At 42.4% G+C, this 22,164-nt stretch overlaps 1 protein-coding gene across 3 annotated transcripts in view; it reads right to left on the bottom strand.

Moving 5' to 3' along the window:
• Window positions 1-22,164, bottom strand: part of galnt7 (UDP-N-acetyl-alpha-D-galactosamine: polypeptide N-acetylgalactosaminyltransferase 7) — a 62,370-nt gene that overhangs the window by 24,557 nt on the left and 15,649 nt on the right. The window contains exons 5-9 of one of the 3 annotated variants that reach the window (XM_084043582.1): window positions 11,586-11,752; window positions 10,234-10,364; window positions 9,425-9,504; window positions 5,855-6,037; window positions 5,106-5,288 (exon numbers count right to left, since the gene is read on the bottom strand). In XM_084043582.1, coding sequence (XP_083899708.1) covers window positions 5,106-5,288; window positions 5,855-6,037; window positions 9,425-9,504; window positions 10,234-10,364; window positions 11,586-11,752 — 744 coding nt within the window. The remainder of the gene's footprint in view (window positions 1-5,105; window positions 5,289-5,854; window positions 6,038-9,424; window positions 9,505-10,233; window positions 10,365-11,585; window positions 11,753-22,164) is intronic. The other 2 variants (XM_084043581.1, XM_084043580.1) reach the window with 2 other exon arrangements.

The following is a 22,164-nucleotide window of genomic DNA, read 5'->3' as shown; positions in this document are numbered from 1 at the left end:
GATAATAATAATAATAATAATAATAATAATAATAATAATAATAATAATAATAATAACAACAACAATAATGATAAACAATTAAGGCTAATGATTCATTAATCATACAAATTAAATTAAAATAAATTAAATGACAGACAGACACACAGTAACACAGACAGACAACACAGAAACAATAGTTTTGCATTGTTTTGTGTCTCAACTATTTTAACATCACCAACACTAACAGCTGAGGCCTGATTTATACTTTGTTTGGCGGCAGTGTCACGTACACAAATATCAGATCTACAAGCTCACAACATGTCGCATCTGATATTTTCGGTGCAAGACACCGGCAAGTAACTTAAGTATAAATCTTTTAAAGGAGCACGTCACCCATTGTTCAACCTTCTCTTCATAATAACTGGTCCTGGACCTTTTCCACCAAAATAACTTTGGTTCTAGAACTGGTTCCATTCTAGATTCTTGGAACTGTGGTACTTTCACAGGGGAACGCATCTGTGTGTCATTTTTAGATTTCTTGGGCTATTCAAAAATAGCAGATATACAAGCTCATAGCGCGGCACCGACTGCGAGAGCTTGTAGATCTGCTATTTTTGGGGGGAAATCGTGGATCTTTGAATATTCAAAAGTGAACATTTGTTATTCAAATCTTTGCTTCTGGAGTTAAAAACGTATGTCGCTATAATATCAGTGGTTCTCAAAAATGATATGTATTTGGCCGTGGACCCCCATCTCAAAATGTTTTGTTCAAGGGACCCCCAGAAGTTGTAACAGAGTTAAAAATGTTTGCTTTAAAAGATATGTATTCAAAGATTTGCACACGTTTAAGATTTTTCAAAAATAGCAGATCTACAAGTTCATAGCGCGGCACTAAGAAATTTTAAAATGACACACAGATGCACTCCCGGTCTTAAAGGGTTAAGCACCAGTTTTGATGGGTCGAACTGTCTATTTCACGGGGGAAATTCAAATCGATAATCATTATTTTAATGATGAATTTCCGCTTGCTTTTGCCATTGTTTATATCGCATCTGCATCTTCCAACCTGTAGAATAGTAATCTGAGTTCCCAGAAGTTTTCGCCGGCTCGGCGAGGAACTTCTGGGCCAGAGCCCTGGGATTTGTGGGCGGGATGTTATTTACGCTCTGAATCTGAGCGGACACGCCTCTTACCGGTCTGAGAGCTGTGCAACTCGTCTAAAAAGTCCGACGAGAGGCAAACAGCAGTACACAACAATGGCGGCCGAAATTTCTCAAGGGGAAATTGCTTCCCGTCGATCCTATTTAGATGCAACACCCACTGCATGTGGATCCCGCCCCCTTTTCTTCATTGGCTGTTGATTTGAATCACAACGCAGTGGCCGCGCCCCCGCCGTCCAAACTCCGAGGCAATGCCTCCCAGACTAGTAGAATAGTGACTCAAGTACTGTACTTAAGTAGAGTTTTACTTTACTGGTCTATTTCCAAGTATCTATACTTTTACTTCTACTCCACTACATCTCAGAGGAAAATATTGTACTTTTACTCCACTATTATTTGAAAACTTTAGTTACTAGTTACTTTTCAGATATAAATGAGTACATTATAAAACATACATTAACCACTTTAGCCCTATTTTATACCTCGGCTATTTGAAAATAGCCGATCTACAAGCTCACAACGCGTTGCATCGCGTTGAGAACTTGTACATTCGTATTTTTACTCAAGTAAAATTTTAATTCCGGACTTTTACTTGTAACAGAGTACTTCTACATTGCAGTATTGATACCTTTACATTTGAGGAATTTTTCCACCACTGATGGTTTCTGAACTGTCCACAGCCCACCAACCAGACGCAGAGTGAGGACCAATTATATGAAGATACGGTTGAAATGGGTTCTCCTTTAAAAGGTGCCAAGGAGGGCGAGGGGGGTTAGGGGTAGAGCAGTCTGTTATGGCAAATATTGGCAAATATTGTGCTTTTACTCCACTACAATTATTAGAAAACTTTAGTTACTAGTTACTTTGCAGATATAAATTATGACGTAAAACATACATTAACCACTTTAGCCTTATGTTATACCTAGGCTATTTACAAGCTCACAACGCGTCGCTGTGAGCTTGTAGATCTGCTATTTTCAAACATTTTAGTACTTTTATTTTTGGTACTTTAAGTGCATTTTGATACCAATACCTTAGTACTTTTACTCAAGTAAATGTAGAATTCCGGACTTTTCCTTGTGACAGAGTCCTTCTACATTGCAGTATACTTTTACTGAAATAAAACATTTGAGCACTTTTTCCACCACTGCTGGTGGATAGGGTTGGGAGGGGGATCCAATTGTAATGATTGTGGACTCTGCCATTCAGTTAGAACCATATTTAAAACAACATATTTATAGTCTGTGCTTGCTGTGCACCATTTAGTCTGGTTGTGCTCCATTATATTACGACAAAAGAGTGGATTTATCATAGCGATGGCCAAGGGAGTGAACAATCTGTTTCCCCGCTTGGATTTAAAAAAAAAACCTGTAAAACTCCAAGCAAATGAGCATGTTTGTTGTTTCCATGGATTACGTTGGTTAGATTCATTATAGTTAGGGTGATGTTGGTTTCATGTCATTATTAGCTTATTAGCTTTAGTTTGAGCAAATTGGAGATGGTTTAAAAAAAGAAAGAGTTATTAGTAAACAGTAAAATCCAGACCATGAATTTAACTCATTTAACACAACTATTTCAGAGTTACCTTAATATTCTGGATGTTACTGTGCACACACTTAAAACCTTAGTATTAATTTAATACTTCATAATTAAAGTCACCGTAAGTGATATTTCCTTCTGGTTAAAACAGGGGTGTCAACAGGGGTCTCCCCGTCTCTCCAGCTTTTCACTAAACACTGTGAACAGAAAATACATTTTCAGGTCAGGATACCAATTTCATCCAAACAGCAGAGAGAACTCTCAGCAGACAACATTGGTCCACTATTGAAGCTGATAAACTGGTTCTCTTTCCTCATTGGATGGAATTGGCAACCCAACCTGAACGTGTATTTTCTGTTTACTAAAGAGCTGGAGAGACAGGGAGACAGGGAGACCCCTGTTACCAAACAAACACTCTATAGCAATGATTACCATCACAATATAGAGCTTTTTAACTAAATAAGTTTTAACCAAAACATATCACTTACAGCACCTTTAAAGTGCAGAGACACTAGGCTCTATTCACAGCAGCCATATTATGAAGACATTCACAGGTGTTACCAATGATACTAATGAAGGCTCTGTTCCATTTAGTGTAGCACAGTGGTTTCCACGTGGTAGCAGAGTGTTGTACACTCTCAGAGTTGCACACCTGTAAGGGGCCATTTGGAAGCCCATGAGGACCCCACTGTAGACCCACTGGTGTAGCAGAGTGTTTCCAGTGGGCCAACATGCACAATATTAGCACCCTGACTCTGTTTGACCAGAATGGAACAGAGCCTTCATTAGTATCATTGGTAACACCAGTGAATGTCTTCATAATATGGCTGCTGTGAATAGAGCCTCTTTGGTAGAGGTTTGGGTAGAGTAGTTATCTTGTCATAAGGTAACTCTAAACATTGACTGCATATTTTCAACAGCTCCGTTGATTAGGAATATTCCGCAAAAGTCTCCTCTCATTGGCTTACATTGCACAGTAGGGGTGTGCCGATACACTAATTTCACGAAACGATACGATACGATATTTGGCTCACAACTTCGATACGATTTTGATACGATACGATACGCACTTTTTTTATTATGAAAATATATGGAGGAGAAAAAAAGAAAATGCAAACAAATAATTCTGTTTTTGCATTATTCAGACATGCAAACTTGTAGCTTTTCAGCTACAATAGCCGTTTTGAATCCAAATAGTATGACACCTGACCCGAAAAAAAAACATGTTGTCACTCTTTTCACTTTTGCATGCCTGATTATTATGATTGTAGGAAAAAAAAAAAAATATCGTTTTCAAAAACGATATTTTTTTTTTCCAAAACGATACATATCGTCGCGAAAACGTATCGCGATATATCGCGGGACGATATATCGGCACACCCCTATTGCACAGTGAAATAGCTCAGAGTCACAGCTTCAGCACATGAAGTGCGGGTCTTCTTCATAATCCAGATAGTAAAAGCAACATGGAGCTGACATGAAACGCATCGGTGTCATTTTAAGCTGTATTTGGCTATTCAAAAATAGCAGATATACAAGCTCATAGCACGGCAGCGAGTGCCGCGCTATGAGCTTGCAGATCTGCTATTTTTTGAAAAATCGTGGGAAATTTGTGCAAATCTTTAGATATATATGTTTTGCAGCGAACATGTTTCTGTGCTTCTGGGGGTCCCTGGAACAACATATTTTGAGATGGGGGTCCGCGGCCAAACACACTCATTTTGGTTGGTCCTTGAGATGGAAAAGTTGGAGCACCACTGATATAGCAACATACTGTTAGGATTTAGAAAACATTTTTAGATATGTATTTGGCCGCGGACCCCCATCTCAAAATGCGTTGTTCCAGGGACCCCCAGAAGCAAAGATTTGAGTAACAAATGTTCACTTTTTTATATATATATATATATATATATATATATATATATATATATATATATATATATATATATATACACATACACACACAAGATTTGCACACATTAAAAAAAAAATGCAGATCTACAAGCTCATAGCGTGGATGTGCTTGTATGACACAGATGTGTTCCCGGATTGAATGGGTTAAAAACTGATTTTTTAAATTATCTTTAAATACCACAAATGTCAAACTGGCTTTTGTGATGTTCTACATTGTCAGAATCTACCTTGTTTGTGTTTATGTTCAATCAATCAATCAATCAATCAATCAATCAATCAATCAATCAATCAATCAATCAATCAGTAATCAACAGATCAACTATCAAAGATATCTCACCAATATTTGGAGTTACAATATGACAAGCTAACTAAACAACAGATTGTGCATTAATAGGTTATAGTTAAAGTTGGTTAGATTAGTTTGGATGTGAACCATTGCAGCTTTTAGTAGGATCTGGTTCAGAGATGTTGTTTTCTTGTGTGGTTTTTAGACGGGGGGGGGGGTATGGGTACCTATAGGGCTCAGTCCTAGTCTGTCTGAGTTTTTTCTCTCTGTCTCCCAGGGGAACCCTCTTCCAGAGCATGCTCCAGTCCCACGCCCCTCTGGCGAACCCGTCCTCATCGCCGCCCCCCTGAGGGTCCATGAAGTATTCCTGCCCGTGGATGGAGTCGATGAGGGGCACCGTGGACACCGTTCTGACCGGGGAGGGAGGGGGGGGGGGGGGGGGGGGGGGGGGGGGCGAGGGAGGGACGAGGGAGGACGAGGGGTACAGATAGAGGAAAAAAAGGGCACCCACGCACAAAACGTGCAACGTACACAGTTACATGACAGGACCCGTGAGACAGGGCGAAGGAGTGGGGGGGTCCCAATCGACACAAGACAACCGAGGTTAAGAACCAGAGAGTGGACACGTCACACACACACACACACACACACACACACACACACACACACACACACACACACACAGATTTGTGGAATTTATAGATAGGTAAATAAGTAGACAGACATAAGTAGACAGACAGACAGACAGACAAACAGATAGAGGGTGGAAAATGTATGTAGGGGACGAACATATTGACAATGGATGGACGTAGAAACAGGAAGCCAACACAGCCCCAGACAGACAGACAGACATATGGATGGTAAGGGGAGATGAGGGGGGGGGGGGGAAGATGGAGACACAAACAACAGAAAGAGGAATGGCAAGTTAGAGGTGTCATGTACAGGTGTGTGTGTGTGTGTGTGTGTGTGTGTGTACCGATAAGGCTGGGTGGTGTAGGCTCTGGCGGCCTTCTCTCTCTGGCTAAGAGGGACCCTCTTCCACAGCAGGCTCCAGTCCCAGGCGCCCCGCGCCAAGCCGTCCTCGTCCCCTCCCTGCTGGGGCTCCGTGGTGTACTCGTTACCGTCTATGTAATCTATCAGAGGCACCGTGCACGCCGTCCTATAGGTGGAGGGTTTGGGTGAGACGCAGAGGCCACGCCCACTACAGTGTGCACGCAGAGCACACTGAGGGAGATGTGTGTGGGCGATATCGTGATACGTGACAATAGCACGATACGTGACAATATTGCGATACGGGACGATATCATGGTGTGTGCATGGGTGAGACGCATCAGAGAGACCAGAGATGCTAGTGTGCATGCAATCCTCACTCTGCTTCAGCACAGAGCTGAGAGATATTGTATCGCAATATATGATGATATAACGATGTCACAATATGTGACAATGTACACATATTGTTTGTTCTCTCTTGTTTTTTTTGGGGTTTTTTAAATTAGTTTATTGGATTTTTCTGCAGCAGTATTCAGCATAAAAAAAACATAAGGTACAGAAAAGCTTTTTAAAGCAGCCAATAAAATACAACATTTCAATAGATGTTCTCTCTTGTTAAAGCGACAGATACTGCAGTGTGCATGCAATCCTCTCATCGCTAGTATAGAGCTGGGTAGGCTTGTAACGATTCACTCAACTAGCGATACGATTTGAATCACGATACTAGGTTCACGATACAATCTTTCACGAAACACAAAATTATAATTTTTTATTTCTCTTACTCAAATCCAGCAATACTGTATTATCCTCTTTTCAATACAGTAGCAAAACTCTTTTTTTAATCAATTCTCTTACAAAGATCCTGTATTTTCTTTTTCTCAGCTTGCATCACATTTTTTATTACATCGATTTAAATTGCCGAGTTTTCCCCGAGTACCCTCCCTGCCAGAACGAGAAATCCCGAGTTTTTACTTTTGATTGTGGTCGCGCTATTCTGTTTATTTCTCATGATCACTTTCGCTTCCTGACTCCTTCAGACTCATTGGGTTCCGGTTTCATGACGCAGATTCCGTTTAGGTTCTCATTTTTTTCCCGCGGTCATTTTCGGCCAGAATAGGGAAAGTCACGGTTTTTCAAACGGTAGAAAAAACGAACGGAGAGGTCTACGTCTATTGTCTTTGGTCTGGGTGACGATCAGTCATCGTAGTCGTGTATAACATCGTATTTTAACCCGATCAGAGATTGTCGAAAACGTAAACATCCGGTTATGACCGGATGTCACGTGAGCCTGTTTGGGAGGGGGCGAGCGAGTCAACGAGGTGATCAATGGCTCGATTTGCTGCTCTCTACTGGTAGAACTGTCGTATGAGTTGCATACTGCATATAGACAAGCTATTTGAAAATTAAATTACAAAATAACAGAACAAAAAAAAAACGAAAATTGCTGGCACTGGGGGAGTACTTTATGAAAATACTCTGGCACTGAAAGAGTTAAAAATATATATATTCAAAGATTTGCACACATTTTCCCGAATTTTCAAAAATTGCAGATCTACAAGCTCGTAGCGAGGCACTCTGTGCCGCGCTATGAGCTTGTAGATCTGCTATTTTTGAATAGCCCAAAGTGTAAAATAATGCCTTTTAGCTCAAATCTAAAAATGAGACAGTTCCAGGTCTCAATGGGTTAATAAAGCGTCACAATCATTTTAACCCCTTTATCCATATTTTATACTATTACATAGCAGATATACAAGCTCATAGTGCGGCACCGAGTGCCACGCTATGAGCTTGTTGATCTGCTATTTTTGAAAAGTCGTGAAAATTTTAGCAAATATCTTAAGCCTGCCAAGGATGTATACGTCCTTTCAAAGAAAAACAAAATGAAACTAGAAAAAGTACAGGTCTCCGCCAGGTCAGGTACGTTATTGTGGTCTCCTGGTGGCGCTATAATAGGCCAATGTGAAAAGGGTGGCATTTCTTCTTAGGCCTTTCACGGCAATCGGACACTGCATTCATGATTTGAGGCATTTTGTTCCAAAAATGTGTTTTACTAAATTAGACCTGCTGGTGGCGCTATAACAGGCCAATGTGAAAAGGGTGGCATTTCTTCCTCGGCCTAGTGGGAATGTGCGTGTAAAATTTCACGGAAATTGCAAGCTGCGTTCATTATTTGAGGCATTTTGTTCCAAAAATGTGTTTTACTAAATTAGACCTGCTGGTGGCGCTATAACAGGCCAATGTGAAAAGGGTGGCATTTCTTCCTCGGCCTAGTGGGAATGTGCGTGTAAAATTTCACGGAAATTGCAAGCTGCGTTCATTATTTGAGGCATTTTGTTCAAAACGGACCAATCCTGCAAACTTTGGAAGCCAACCTTAGCCAATCAGGATGGAATATGGGAGATCGGACAGATCCGGGTTGATCACATGACTATAGAAATACTGTGTACCGATTTGCATGACGTTTGGATAAAATATGTAGGAGTAATGTCAAAAAATGGGTTTTGCACAAATCGGCCTCCTGGTGGCGCTATAACAGGCCCATGTGAAAAAATTGGGGCAGAGGTTCTGAATTGGCATCGAGGGAGTGTGTGTGCACAGTTTCGCAGCGAGCGGGCCAACGGTGCCGGAGATTAGCTGGTAACACACGGACAGGACACACACGGACGGACAGACGGACGGACGGGGGGTAAAACATACTCTCTCGCCAGGCCGACAATTACGCTAGAGGGCGCTCTTCCCTAGATCTATGAATGATCCCTTGACTCTGAGAGAATCATAGAAGCAAAGATGATGTCATCCCAAAAACAGTCAGTCCATCCACTCCCATGTTATGAGCTGTGGAAAAACACATCTAGCTCGGATTTATTCTTTTTTTGGTGAAAACGAGGCATATTCAATGCCGATAACAAAATGGACCATCGCAGTAAAAAAAAAAAGATTGTTTACATCCGCGTCCACAACGTTGCTCTCCGTGGATCGTCAAAAAAGAGGTGGATGAATGAATGTATTAATACCTGGCAGAGAATGTGTTAAAGGGGAATGGGAGTACAGTATGCATGAATGCACACATCCATCAGTGTGTATATTGTAGCATCCGGGTGTGTGCATGAGTCTATATTGTGGGCTGTGTGCGCGCGTGTGTGTGTGTGTGTGTGTGTGTGTGTGTGTGTGTGTGTGTGTGTGTGTGTGTGTGTGTGTGTGTGTGTGTGTGTGTGTGTGTGTGTGTGTGTGTGTGTGTGTGTGTGTGTGTGTGTGTGTGTGCGTGCGTGCGTGCGTGCGTGCGTGCGTGCGTGCGTGCGTGCGTGCGTGCGTGCGTGCGTGCGTGCGTGCGTGCGTGCGTGCGTGTGTGTATGCTATATTGCAGTGTGTATGCATGCATGCATCTACTGTATATTGCAGTGTGTATGCATGCATGCATCTACTGTATATTGCAGTGTGTATGCATGCATGCATCTACTGTATATTGCAGTGTGTATGCATGCATGCATCTACTGTATATTGCAGTGTGTGTATGCATGCATATGTATCACTGTATAGAGTATATGTACTGTATTACCTGTCTTTTGATATCGGGGCGACCAACGGAGGATACCAGTTCACCCCAACCTCACAGTGTGCATCTAGGTATATAAGAACCTGTGCACACACACACACACACACACACACAAACACAGTACATTAACCCATTAAAACCAGGAAAGCATGTCATTTTCGATTTTAGCGTTGACTATTCAAAAATAGCAGATATACAAGCTCATTTTGTGCCGTGCTGTGACCTTGTACATCTGCTATTTTTGAACATTTTTGAAAAATCTCGCAAGTGTTTGAAAAAGGTTGAACAATTTTGAATTAAAAAAAGGTTTTAGAACTACTGATTTAAAAGGCATTTGTAGAATGGGCCTCAGGTCGCAAAAGGGTTAAAACATACTGGATTTATTCATTCTCTTGTTGATTATGAAGAGAAAAGACAACTTTATTAGCCTGATTATCAGACTGAAGCTGCTTGGAGCTTCAGTCTGAAATTGGCTCCAGTGTCGGGGATTACAAGGGGGAGGGGATTAGAAATTCCCTAAACCAATCCTAAGGGATCCCCACGCCCACCTCCGCCTCTCATTGGACAACGCATTTTGTACCGAAGAAGTCCTAGGTTCATATTTACAACTCCAGACCAAGAGGCAGTCCACTCAGAGAGTGGGCGGGGTCTATGGTATGGAACCAGGCTACAACTTTATTTTAGTTGTAGTAATAGTAGTAGTAGTAATAGTAGTAATAGTAGCAGTAATAGTAGCAGTAATAGTAGCAGTAATAGTAGCAGTAATAGTAGTAGCAGTAATAGTAGTAGCAGTAATAGTAGTAATACTATACCTGTCCTTTGGTAGCCTTCCTAGCTCCTATACTTCTAGCCTGGATGAGTCCTTCTCTCTTTTCATTTCTGTAGACCTGAACCAGACCATTCCACTGTTTCACATAGTCGTCCAAACGCTCCTTCAGATGAGCTGCACACGCACACGCACGCACACACACACACGCACGCACGCACGCACGCACGCACGCACGCACGCACGCACGCACACACGCACACACACACACACACACACACACACACAGTTGGTACAAGAGTGTACAAATGTATGTAAACAAACCCTAGCACCCCTATTCTGGGTGGAGCATTCACCAAAAATAGCAGATATATCTGTATATCTGCTATTTCATTGGCAAAGTTTGGTGTAGAGCAGGGATGGGCAACTGGCGGCCCGCGGGCCGCATGCGGCCCGCACCCTCACTCAATGCGGCCCCAGGCCAAAATCAAAAATCAAAAAAAAAAAAAAAAAGGTTTTGGGCCAAAAATGTTTTAAATTGTTTTTTGGCCAAGTCTACACCTGCAACCACACGTAACTTCTACTTTATTCTTCTTATTCCTCGTCTTTGTATTGGTATTGTTTGTGTTGGAGCGCCTCAGTGCGGCTGCAGAGTTCATGTGCAACCTCTTCCAGAGAGAGATAGAGACACTAGAAACTCTGCTGGAGACATAAAACAAACTGTGTAGACTTGGCCCTTTGAAATAAAATGTATTTTGGCCCCAAAAAAAAATAATTAGTCGACTGCCAGTCGACTATTGGCAATTAGTCGGCAATTAGATTCGACTAAACAAATCCTTAGTCGGGGAGAGGCCTACTAAATGCTAAATAAAAACAAAGTTATAACAAATAATAATAGTTAATATCACATATGTGACTATTATGGGCTTTTTGAGTAATGGGGTACTACTGGCGAAAGTGGTGATAAACGGGCGGGCTGGGACAAAAATTCAGCCCTGGCATTTTGGTCCGAACCGGCGCACCGCCCCCGGACCGTTTTGCCAACGGGGGGGGGGTCCCTGCCGATAAACAATGCGGCCCCCCAGAGTGATTGAGGAAATTTTGTGGCCCTCACCATCTACAAAGTTGCCCACCCCTGGTGTAGAGGGTAAACAACTATAAACGGAATACAGAGCCATGGGTCAAGCATTGAGGGTTTACAATGTCTGAAAATAATCCAACATATTAATAGACAAGCCATCTACGAAATCTATGAAAAAGTTTAATCTGCAACATAATTGTTTACAATATGTAGTGGGGGGGTCCCTGCTTCATCTCTCTCTCAGCTAAGGGGTCCCTGACCTGAAAAAAGCCCTGTTGACGACCGCCTATAGATGATGAACAAAGTGTCATAGATACCTTTGTTGCTGAAGTCATCGATCATGACGACCTCGGCCAGGTATCTCCTGGGGGTCCTCTTGATGACACTGTGGACGGTCCTCATCAGAGTGGACCAGCCTTCATTATGGAACACTATGATCACACTGGAGGTCAGCAACCTGTCGTCATACTGCCAGTACTTACACCTACACACACACACACACACACACACACACACACACACACACACACACACACACACACACACACACACACACACACACACACACACACACACACACACACACACACACACAGTTGGTACAAGAGTGTACAAATGTACGTAAACAAACCCTAGTCATACTGCCAGTACTTACACCTGCGCGCGCACGCGCACCCACACACACACACACACACACACACACACACACACACGGTACAAGAGTGTACAAATGCACGTAAACAAACCCTAGTCATACTGCCAGTACTTACACCTACACCTACGCGCACACACACACACACACACACACACACACACACACACACACAGAACACTATGATCACACTGGAGGTCAGCAACCTGTCGTCATACTGCCAGTACTTACACCTACGCGCACACACACACACACAGTTGGTACAAGAGTGTACAAATGTACGTAAACAAACCCTAGTCATACAGCCAGTACTTACACCTACATACACCTACACACACACACACACACACACACACACAGATCAACATTACCAGAAGATCAACTGACCTCGCTCCCCCAAAATTCGGCTTAACCCATTAAGACCGGGAACGCATCTGTGTCATTTTACGAGCTTGTAGCTATGAGCTTGCCTTGTACAGTATATGTGCTATTTTTTTATTTATTTTTTTAATCTGTGCAAATCTTTGAATATATATATTTTTTGTAAAATATTGTTCCGCTGTACCAATCTAAGTGTTGAATCAGTATTAGTGAAGTCTACTTTTGTCGATAGTGGTGATTCAGTGTGAAATGTTTCACTGGGCCGCATATCTTAAAGAAGTACCAAGGACATACAATCACGCTGCTGTTAGCAGTGGAAGAAGAGGCGTATTCATTCTTTGAAAAATGTTTTAAGCTATGCTGTCAGAAATGGTAAAAAAAATCGAAAAGAAAATAGCTAAATGTATATTCTGTTTATTAACCCATTGTTGCTGATTCTACAAATGCCTTCTAAATCAGTAGTTCTCAATCTTTTTTGTGCCAACGACCCCCAAAATGATATGTATTTGGCTGCGGACCCCTCGTCCTTGAGGGGGTTCCAGGTGGTCCCCAGCTAAATGATGGAGAGTTGGTAACCAAATGGACCCTTATTGGATAGATCTTTAAGTCTTGAGAGCGTAAAATGAAACAATATACATTTAGCGATTTTCTTTTCGATTTTTTACCATTGACTTTTTTATCATTGGTTTCATTTTACGCTCTCAAGAGTTAAATTATTGTTAAACATCTGCATTATTTAATGTACAAGAACACAATTAGAGAATGTAGAAGAATTGTTATTATATGGTACAAACATCAATACAGCATGGAATTGTGGACAAAATCTTATCCAACGATAATGAAATATTCTTGGGTCTAAATCTCATCAAACGGTGGTCCGTGGCTCAAATGCCGAATAAATAATGGACCTTGATATGAAAAGGGTTGAAAACAACTGTTTTAATGGGTTAAAGAGCTGTAGAGACGGCTCTTTAACCCCCGTTACTGAACACAGCATGCTATTATGTTTCCGCTCGCTTAATATGCCCGTGTTGCAACTCGGAATTTAAGTTCTGCGTGCAAAACGTACGAAACGTAATGTGACGTGACAACAAAGCTGAGCCGAAGTTCGGACATTTTCAAAAGGTGTATAAAGATAAAGAAGGGAAAGTAGACAATCTACAAGCTCACAACACGTTGCGATGTGACACATTGTGGGCTCGTAGATTGGCTATTATCATTATTTTCCAAAGGTTTTGGAAGTATACAATTATTAAGTATGGCCTGCCCATAGTACACTATTTATTTTTGAATTGATTTCTTTGGAGATTTGTCATATCTGCTATTTTTTTGTTTATTAAATGTCTAAATATACAATATAAAAGAAAAAGCAATTAAAAGGAGTAGTTCACCCAATAAAGTACTTATTTTCTATCAAGCCTTGAATTTATGGATTTGTTTTTATCGCATTCCTAAGCCAATCATTTTGAGTCTCCTACTGACTCTTTCAGTCTGCTACCGGAGGCTCCACCTTTCATCAAATTACTGGCTTCAGAATGCAAACTACTCCTTTAATCATGAATCAATAATTCAACAGTTATAGTATGGATAATGGTCAATGGTCAATGTCAACAGTCAGGTGTGAACAATGTAGTAGATATTTAACATGAATGAACACTGGACAAGGCACAAGAGAACTACATTGTACCTGCAATCACCGTTTCTTTTTTGAAAAGTCTTCCTCAGGGTTTAAAGGAGGAGTTCACCCAAAACATTACTTATTTTCTATCAATTACACACCCCATGAAGCCTTCATTTCATGACGCTAAAAATAGTAGATATACACGCTCGTAGTGTGGCAGATCTGCTATTTTTGAAAAACCTTGAACATTTTGTGCAAAATCTTTGAATACATATATTTTGAGAGAGAGAGAGAGAGAGAGAGAGAGAGAGAGAGAGAGAGAGAGAGAGGGGGGGGGGGGGGGTTGGTGGTTGAAGGCTGCTCCATGGACAGCTCCACACCTACTCAGCTGCATTCCATTAGTTAGACCATCTCCTCTAAAGCTGAGTAGAGCTGCCCTCAGTGTGTGTGTGTGTGTGTGTGTGTGTGTGTGTGTGTGTGTGTGTGTGTGTGTGTGTGTGTGTGTGTGTGTGTGTGTGTGTGTGTGTGTGTGTGTGTGTGTGTGCGTGTGGGGCAACAGGGGAGAGAAGAGCTGTCTGGGGAGACAGCCTTGGACTAAAGACTTTGTACGGACCGATAAGCCGAATAGCGGCCCGGCCTAGTTTGGTTTATTAAGACCGTGGCTCCAGGGGGAGCCGGTATTATTTGTGTTTCAAAGTTTGTTTTATTTCAGTTTTCTGAATAAAAGCCCCTGGTTATTGTCCAGTGGGGAACTGCAATTCCGGCCTGACTGTGTCTGTGACCCACACTACTCCTTCCAACAAACCACACACACACACACACACACACACACACAGATTATGCTGTCAGTATGTATGTAGAAATCTATTATGCCTCTCCTCGACATGTTTCAATTACTGTTTGATATCCTATATCCTTGCTCTCCCTGCCCCCAGCCCCTGCCCTATTTTTTCTTTTCTTTCTTTTTCTTCATCTACCACAGTGGTTCTCAACCAGCGGTCCGGGACCACCAGTGGTCCTTGAGGGGCTTCCAGGTGGTCCCCCCAGCTAAATGATGGAGATAACCAAATGGTAACCAAATGGACCCTTAGAGATCTTTACCTCTTGAGAGCGTAAAATAAAAACCAAATGGACCCGTATGGGTCCATTTGGTTTCATTTTACGCTCTCAAGAGTTAAATTACTGTTAAAATCTGCATTACTTAATTTAAGATTTGTTATTTTGATCAACATTTGCCTGTTATGGACAGAATCGTATCCAACGATAGCAAAATATAAATCTTGGGTCTGAGAGGCTAAATCTCATCAAATGGTGGTCCGTGGCTCAAATGCCGAATAAATAATGGACCTTGATATGAAAAGGGTTAGTTTTTCAGTCCGGCCAAACCTTAAACACTAACCGACTGTAAAAAAATCACACCCAGTGTGAAGTGGGCGGTGTGTGGTCATCACAACATGACTCACGTTGTGATGACTTTTTTTAAAGTCCATACTGCTATTCATAGGGCTGCACATGTGTCATGTGTTTTGCTAGCCAATCACAGTCCTGAATTTGCAAAGTCAGCCAATCACATTACAGTTAGTGGTGATGACACTAGCTGTAATGTGATTGGCTGATATGAAAAAAGTATCGATTTGCATTAACAATGGAAGGGTTAGGGGGTACACAATTTTTTTGGTCGGTGTCCAAAACTCACTTATAGGGGGCGGCTACACCGCCCCAAAAAAAAACACTAAAGAAATCAAAGAGTCTTCACACACTGGTAGCTACCTATGTATGTCACATATTTACTAAGGACAAGAGCACTAGACACCAACATTTCGCCCTCCACCCTGAAGATGGCAGCATCTATGTCCCAAATAAGACAGTGGTTCTTAATGTGGGGTCCCTGGACGCAAAGGGATCATTGAAGGGGTTCCAGGGGGTCCCCAGAAAATGTGTTAATAGCATCACAATCAGTTTAACCCACTTTAACCTTGCTTTAAATTTGAATCATTTGATATTACTGTAAATTAAATTAATTCCGTGGTATCGGAATGGCATAGACTGGCATACCTGCCGATACTGACACCAGCATTTTAGACTGTATCGGCAGCTTTTCCGATGATGGTGTTGGTATCGGAACAGCTCTACTAACTTCATTACGGTGTGAGTGAAAATGCTTGCACATACAGATAAGCAACGTCATTGTCCCTCAGTTTAGGAGCTACGTGTCAAACAGGAAACTGCTTGTTGGATGAAGGCCAAAGATGGTATGACAACGAGTGCGTGTGCGTGCGTGTGCGTGTGCGTGTGCGTGTGCGTGTGTGTGTGTGTGTGTGTGTGTGGATTACATGCAGGGGTGAAAGAAGTATTCCGATTTCAATCAATGTCAAAATACTCTACTGCAAGTCACCGGCATTTTACTTGAGTAAACTTTTACTTGAACAAAAGTACTCCAGTATTGGCATTAGAACTACCAATGTCAAAGTACTCAGTATGCAGAATGGAGAGAAGGTTGGGAACCAGCTCTGTGTGTGTGTGTGTGTGTGTGTGTGTGTGTGTGTGTGTGTGTGTGTGTGTGTGTGTGTGTGTGTGTGTGTGTGTGTGTGTGTGTGTGTGTGTGTGTGTGTGTGTGTGTGTGTGTGTGTGGTATGTGCACAGACTGGTTGAGGTAGTGACATCTCTGATAGATACTGTCACTCTACTAACACTCGCCCTTTGTGTGCGTGCGTGCGTGCGTGCGTGCGTGCGTGCGTGCGTGCGTGCGTGCGTGCGTGCGTGCGTGCGAGAGCAGGCTGTATGGGTTAACTAGTGGTGGAAGAACTACTCAGTTTTCACTGTAAAAATAGGAAATACCACAATGTAGTAATGCTCAGTGGCATGTCCAGACTTTTCTCGACTGGGGGTGACCCGCACACATGTCAGAATAGTGTTTTCATCTCCATGCATATATCTAATGAGCGTCGCGTTTGGCACAATAGGCTCTATGCACAGCAGCCATATTATCACTTCCTTCACAGGTGTTACCAATGATACTAATGAAGGCTCTGTTCCATTTAGTCTAGCACAGTGGTTTCCACGACCCCCATAACTCTGAGAGTGTACAAATGGAACCAAATGGACCACACCTGTAAGGGGCCATTTGGAAGCCCATGAGGGTCCCTGGACCCCAACTGTAGACCCACTGGTGTAACAGAGTGTTTCCAGTGAGCCAACATGCACAATATCAGCACCCTGACTCTGTTTGACCAGAATGGAACAGAGCCTTCATTAGTATCATTGGTAACACCTGTGAATGTCTTCATAATATGGCTGCTGTGAATAGAGCCTATCATGCGCAGAGCAAGTTCTGCCAGGGAACTGCCAGGGAAGTGCAGTTGTTGGCGGCCAACCATTGGACCGCCTCAGCTCCACGTTCACATCCACTCATCCAATCAATCACACTCATTGTGCACTGCAAGCTTGTATATCTGCTATTTTTGAATAGCCACACACACCTGTACACATCACATCTGTTACAAAGCAAACAGCGTTGTGGGAGTGTGTGTGTGTGTGTGTGTACAGGACACACCCATGCCAACTGACGGACAGCGTCAGGTGGGAGGATTTTATTACAACAAAAGACCGGATTCATCAGCAGTGGTGGAAAGTAACTAAGTGCATTTACTTAAGTACTGTACTTAAGCTTGTAGATCGGCTATTTTCAAATATTTAGTACTTTTAGTTTTGGTACTTTAAGTACATTTTGATGCCAATACTTTTGTACTTTTACTCAAGTACATTTTTTATTCTGGACTTTTATTTGTAACGGAGTATTTTCATATTGCAGTATTGGTACTTTTACTTAAGTAAAGAATTCAAGTACGTTTTCCACCACTGACAACAAAAGACCGGATTCATCAGAGTGAGAGAGAGAGAGAGAGAAAAAATGTGTGCATTTGTATTACTACATTTGTGAGGGCCGTAGAAACCAGCTTAAATTCGAGTCCAGGAATCATCCTACAACGGGGCATGCGTGTGATTTATCAAAGGGTCGTATCCTGCCAATCATAGCAGGAAAATGGACGGTGTGTTCATAGATCTGGCGGCTGCAACCGATCGTCATTTTAATAACACACCCTTAAAGAACCATTTAAATAACACACCCTTAAAGAACCGGAATACGACCCAAAAAAGTACGCCAATAATTAAGAGCAACTCCCCCACCTCACCAACCTGTCATCTCCACACACACACACACACACACACACACACACACACACACACACACACACACACACACACACACACACACACGCGTAAGTGCAGTCCTACAGTGTCTGTGACGGTATAAACTTTGTCATACAGTATGAATGACACCAATAATATCGTCATAAATGGAATACATTTAGTATATTAATTTAACCCATTACCAAGCAGTGTGCGCTCGAGTGAGACATCCATACACAGCTGTTGTACTAAATAAAAGGGTTAGGCATTTAGAGGTTAGGTTTAGGGGTTGGGGTTAGTTTCCATCATTTTATACCTCCCACCCACACACAGGAAAAATTGCCGATCTACAAGCTCACAACACGTCACAGCTATTTTCAAAGCCGTGCTAAAATGTTGTTGTCCTCGCAAGTATAGAAATACAAATCTGTGTGTGTGTGTGTGTGTGTGTGTGTGTGTGCGTGTTTTTAATGAGAAGAGCGGCACAGCTGACTAAAAGGGGTGATCATGATTTCCACACTGAGAGCTTGTACATCTGCTATTTTTGAACATTTTTGAAAGAAAAGTGTGAGAATTCAGAAAGTATTTGAAGAATCGGCCTCAGGTCTTATTGGGTTAACCAGCACTTATCTGACAGTATAGGCTATAACATAGGCGGTAATGAAGGCTAGGGTAGGCTAAGCCTTCCCAAATGTTACGCTGGGAAATTCTGCGAATTGTGCAAATTATATATACGGGCACGGGGGCTCTAGGGCTGTGAGGGTGCGCTTATTTTGGGGTACCGAAATGGTGGGATAGAACTTTCCAAAAGTTAAAAAAAAAAAAAAAAAAAAAAAAATTGACAAAATGTATATATTGAGTGGAATAAATTATGTTGCGAGGTGGAAACTGTGTAGTGAGCAATGAGAGGTGCCCTACGCCACCCGTAAATTCAGCGCGTCCGCCGTGGCTACTGTGTTGGCGAGATGTGGTGTGTCGGTGTTGTGTTTACTCGATTACAGAGCTGTGGCTATAGCGTCAGCGGCGCGCGGAAGTCACTCCTCGATTATATAAGTAGATATATGTGCACAGCATTATTTAGTTATTTTTTTGATAATAAATCAGTAAAATCAGGCAAAAATAATTATGAAATAACCTAACCCTAATCCTAATCCTAACCCGCTTCCTAACCCGCTTCACGCGCGGCCGACCCCCAGCCTTCCCAATAGGCTCTATGCACAGCAGCCATATTTTCACTTCCTTAACAGGTGTTACCAATGATACTAATGAAGGCTCTGTTCCATTTAGTGTAGCACAATGGTTTCCGCGACCCCCATAACTCTGAGAGTGTACAAATGGAACCAAATGGACCCTTATGGGTCCATTTGGTTCCATTTGTACACTCTCAGAGTTACACACCAGTAAGGGGCCATTTGGAAGCCCATGAGGGTCCCTGGACCCCAACTGTAGACCCACTGGTGTAGCAGAGTGTTTCCAGTGGGCCAAGATGCACAATATCAGCACCCTGACTCTGTTTGACCAAGAATGGAACAGAGCCTTCATTAGTATCATCGGTAACACCTGTGAATGTCTTCACAATATGGCTGCTCTGCTGTGCATAGAGCCTATAGTCAAGCTCACCCGCCGCCTATAGGCTATAATAAGCTACCCCTTAAAATGTCATTTGAAATGACGGTAGCGGCAGAGCCACATTCCACACAATATATTTTAGCTCTGGTATGGTGAGAGTGCCTTGACACAGGCATGGCTGTGCAGGCTGGCTCCAAAAGAGCCCAAACCGCTCATGATACACATTGGAAAAAGAGGTCATTTCAAACTGGTAGGACTGCTACTAAACCTCCATGCCAGGACTCAATTTATGCATTTAGCAGACGCTCTTAATCCAGATTTACAGTAAGCAAGGTAAACACGAGGTCATACATCAAATGCATAGAGATGGTCATCTAAGATCATTGGTAAACCAAGAACCTATCAGCTAAGAGCTCCACAGTCTGTCCATACTTTCAAGAGAGGAGGACTAAAGGCTTTCCTTTTTAACACATTGTGTGCCAAAAACGGTGCGGACCGTTTTTGGCCCATTTTTCTTTTTATATATTTTTCCCGCGTGGGGCGCTCTAACGAAACTTTGGGATCATCCAAGGAGTCTCTAAGAAGGAGAGGCCGGATGTGGATCCATGTCAAAAATGCTTCCGTTCGTCTGCTCCAATGTTAACTTCTTGATTAAAAGCTTAATATCTCTTATTTCTTTTTAACGTGGTGGAAGTGAGCCGTTGTCGATCGGCTATCACTCTGCAATGGAGGATCGCGTTAGAAATATTATTGTTCCAGGCGTTAGTCGGGACCCTCCGCCGTCTCGCACGCACGCTTTGTTTACATGCACATCCGCGTCGGGGCTTCTACAGCACGAAACATATCAGCGTAAGTGGATGGAAGATATGCTGGCACTGAACGTACCCTATTTTAATAATCCTCTGGCACACGATGTGTTAATAAAGCATTCGGTTAGCTATTCAGGTTTTAACCCCTAGGTTATTTTTTTCTTGTTTTATGCAAATGTTTTGTATTCTGTATTATTATCGTGAGTCTAAACAGTGTAATATAAAAAAAAATTACAACTATAGAAACTATAGGATGCTAGGTCAACAAATGAACCTAGCATCTGTCTTAAAAAACAACTCGCCTAACCCCAGCTCACTTTGCTAGGCTGGAATGGCTTAGGGTGGAAGACAGAGTGCAGCAACTTGCAATGGGGTGTGGTCTTTAAAGACGCACTGCAGTGACATTTTCGGTCATTTTATTTTGAAGGTTCAGTCTGAAACGCCGGTTCAACCGACTCTAAACCAATCAGAAGGTCCCATCCCTTCAGGCTATGGGACGTTGGATCTCAATCACTTCAGCCGTGCGCAACACGGCTAGTGTTTGTTTACAAGTGAGAGAGAGACGGCCAGTGAAGCCCGTTTGCTACTACCTGGCTTATTTCTAACCTATAATGTTTTCAGATACATATTTTAGTGTGCATATGAAGTTTAAAATGAGTAATACACTCATCTTCAATGAGATTCAAAACGGAGTATCTCTGTAATTAAAATCAGCTGTGTTTGAAGAACGTGCAGCTATGGGAATCAAACAGGTGCATGTAATCAAGATTCATTTATATTCATGAAGGCTGCGTTATGTCATCACGCAGCACGTTTTCGTTTACAGGAAGTCATTAAGATTGGCTTTTTAGGGACTTTAGATATAAAAATACACAAAAATTGTTTTTTTTTCATTTTTTTTGGCATCTATTGTTAGGTATGCCCATATGATGACCACGGATATGCTCTAAAAGTGTGAAAAACATATTTTTCATTTCACTACACCTTTAAGATACTCAGAGGATCAGTACCCATTAGAACCAATTAGAACCAAAGGTCTAGAGTGAGACGCCCATGGGCAAAACACGAGAGGGAGCTCCTATGACCTTGTTCCCCCTAGATTCGGCACAAACACAGGGAGAAATGCATTCTACTACACTGTCACCAACATGTGGAGTGCCCTATACCAACAGCCATGAAACTTCTCAATTCCCACATCCTGTAATTTCACTACAAGAATACTTCCTACAAGATAGTAGTCCCCAAGACTGCCTGTACAAACCAGGAAGTAGCTGTGTAAATGAATGGAAGGTACTAGTGATGCGCTCATAACCCGCCCCACGCGGGAGCCCAACCCGCCCCAACCCGCAAAAATGAATATAAATCAACAACCCAGCCCGTCCCAGAGGGAGGGAGGGGGAGAGAGAGAGAGAGAGAGAGAGAGAGAGAGAGAGAGAGAGAGAGAGAGAGAGACATTTTTTTTCATACGCCCCACGATAATTGCGTCGTAATCTATAACCCGCCCGCCCACCCCGCGGTTCAACCTGCAGGACCTGCGGGCTACGGGTCGGCCCGCGCATCGCTAGAAGGTACAGAGCGTACAGGGTGCTACACATCATAGTATCTGTCTTGTTTTAAAGTGATTTATAACGGTGGCTCTCAAACTTTTCAGGCCACGACCCCCCAAAATAATC

Source organism: Gymnoscopelus microlampas (assembly GCF_963454915.1).
Source record: "Gymnoscopelus microlampas genome assembly, chromosome: 2".
Lineage (NCBI taxonomy): Eukaryota > Metazoa > Chordata > Actinopteri > Myctophiformes > Myctophidae > Gymnoscopelus > Gymnoscopelus microlampas.
The sequence above is the reverse complement of the archived record's forward strand: the minus strand, read 5'-3'. Positions and strand labels throughout refer to the sequence as shown.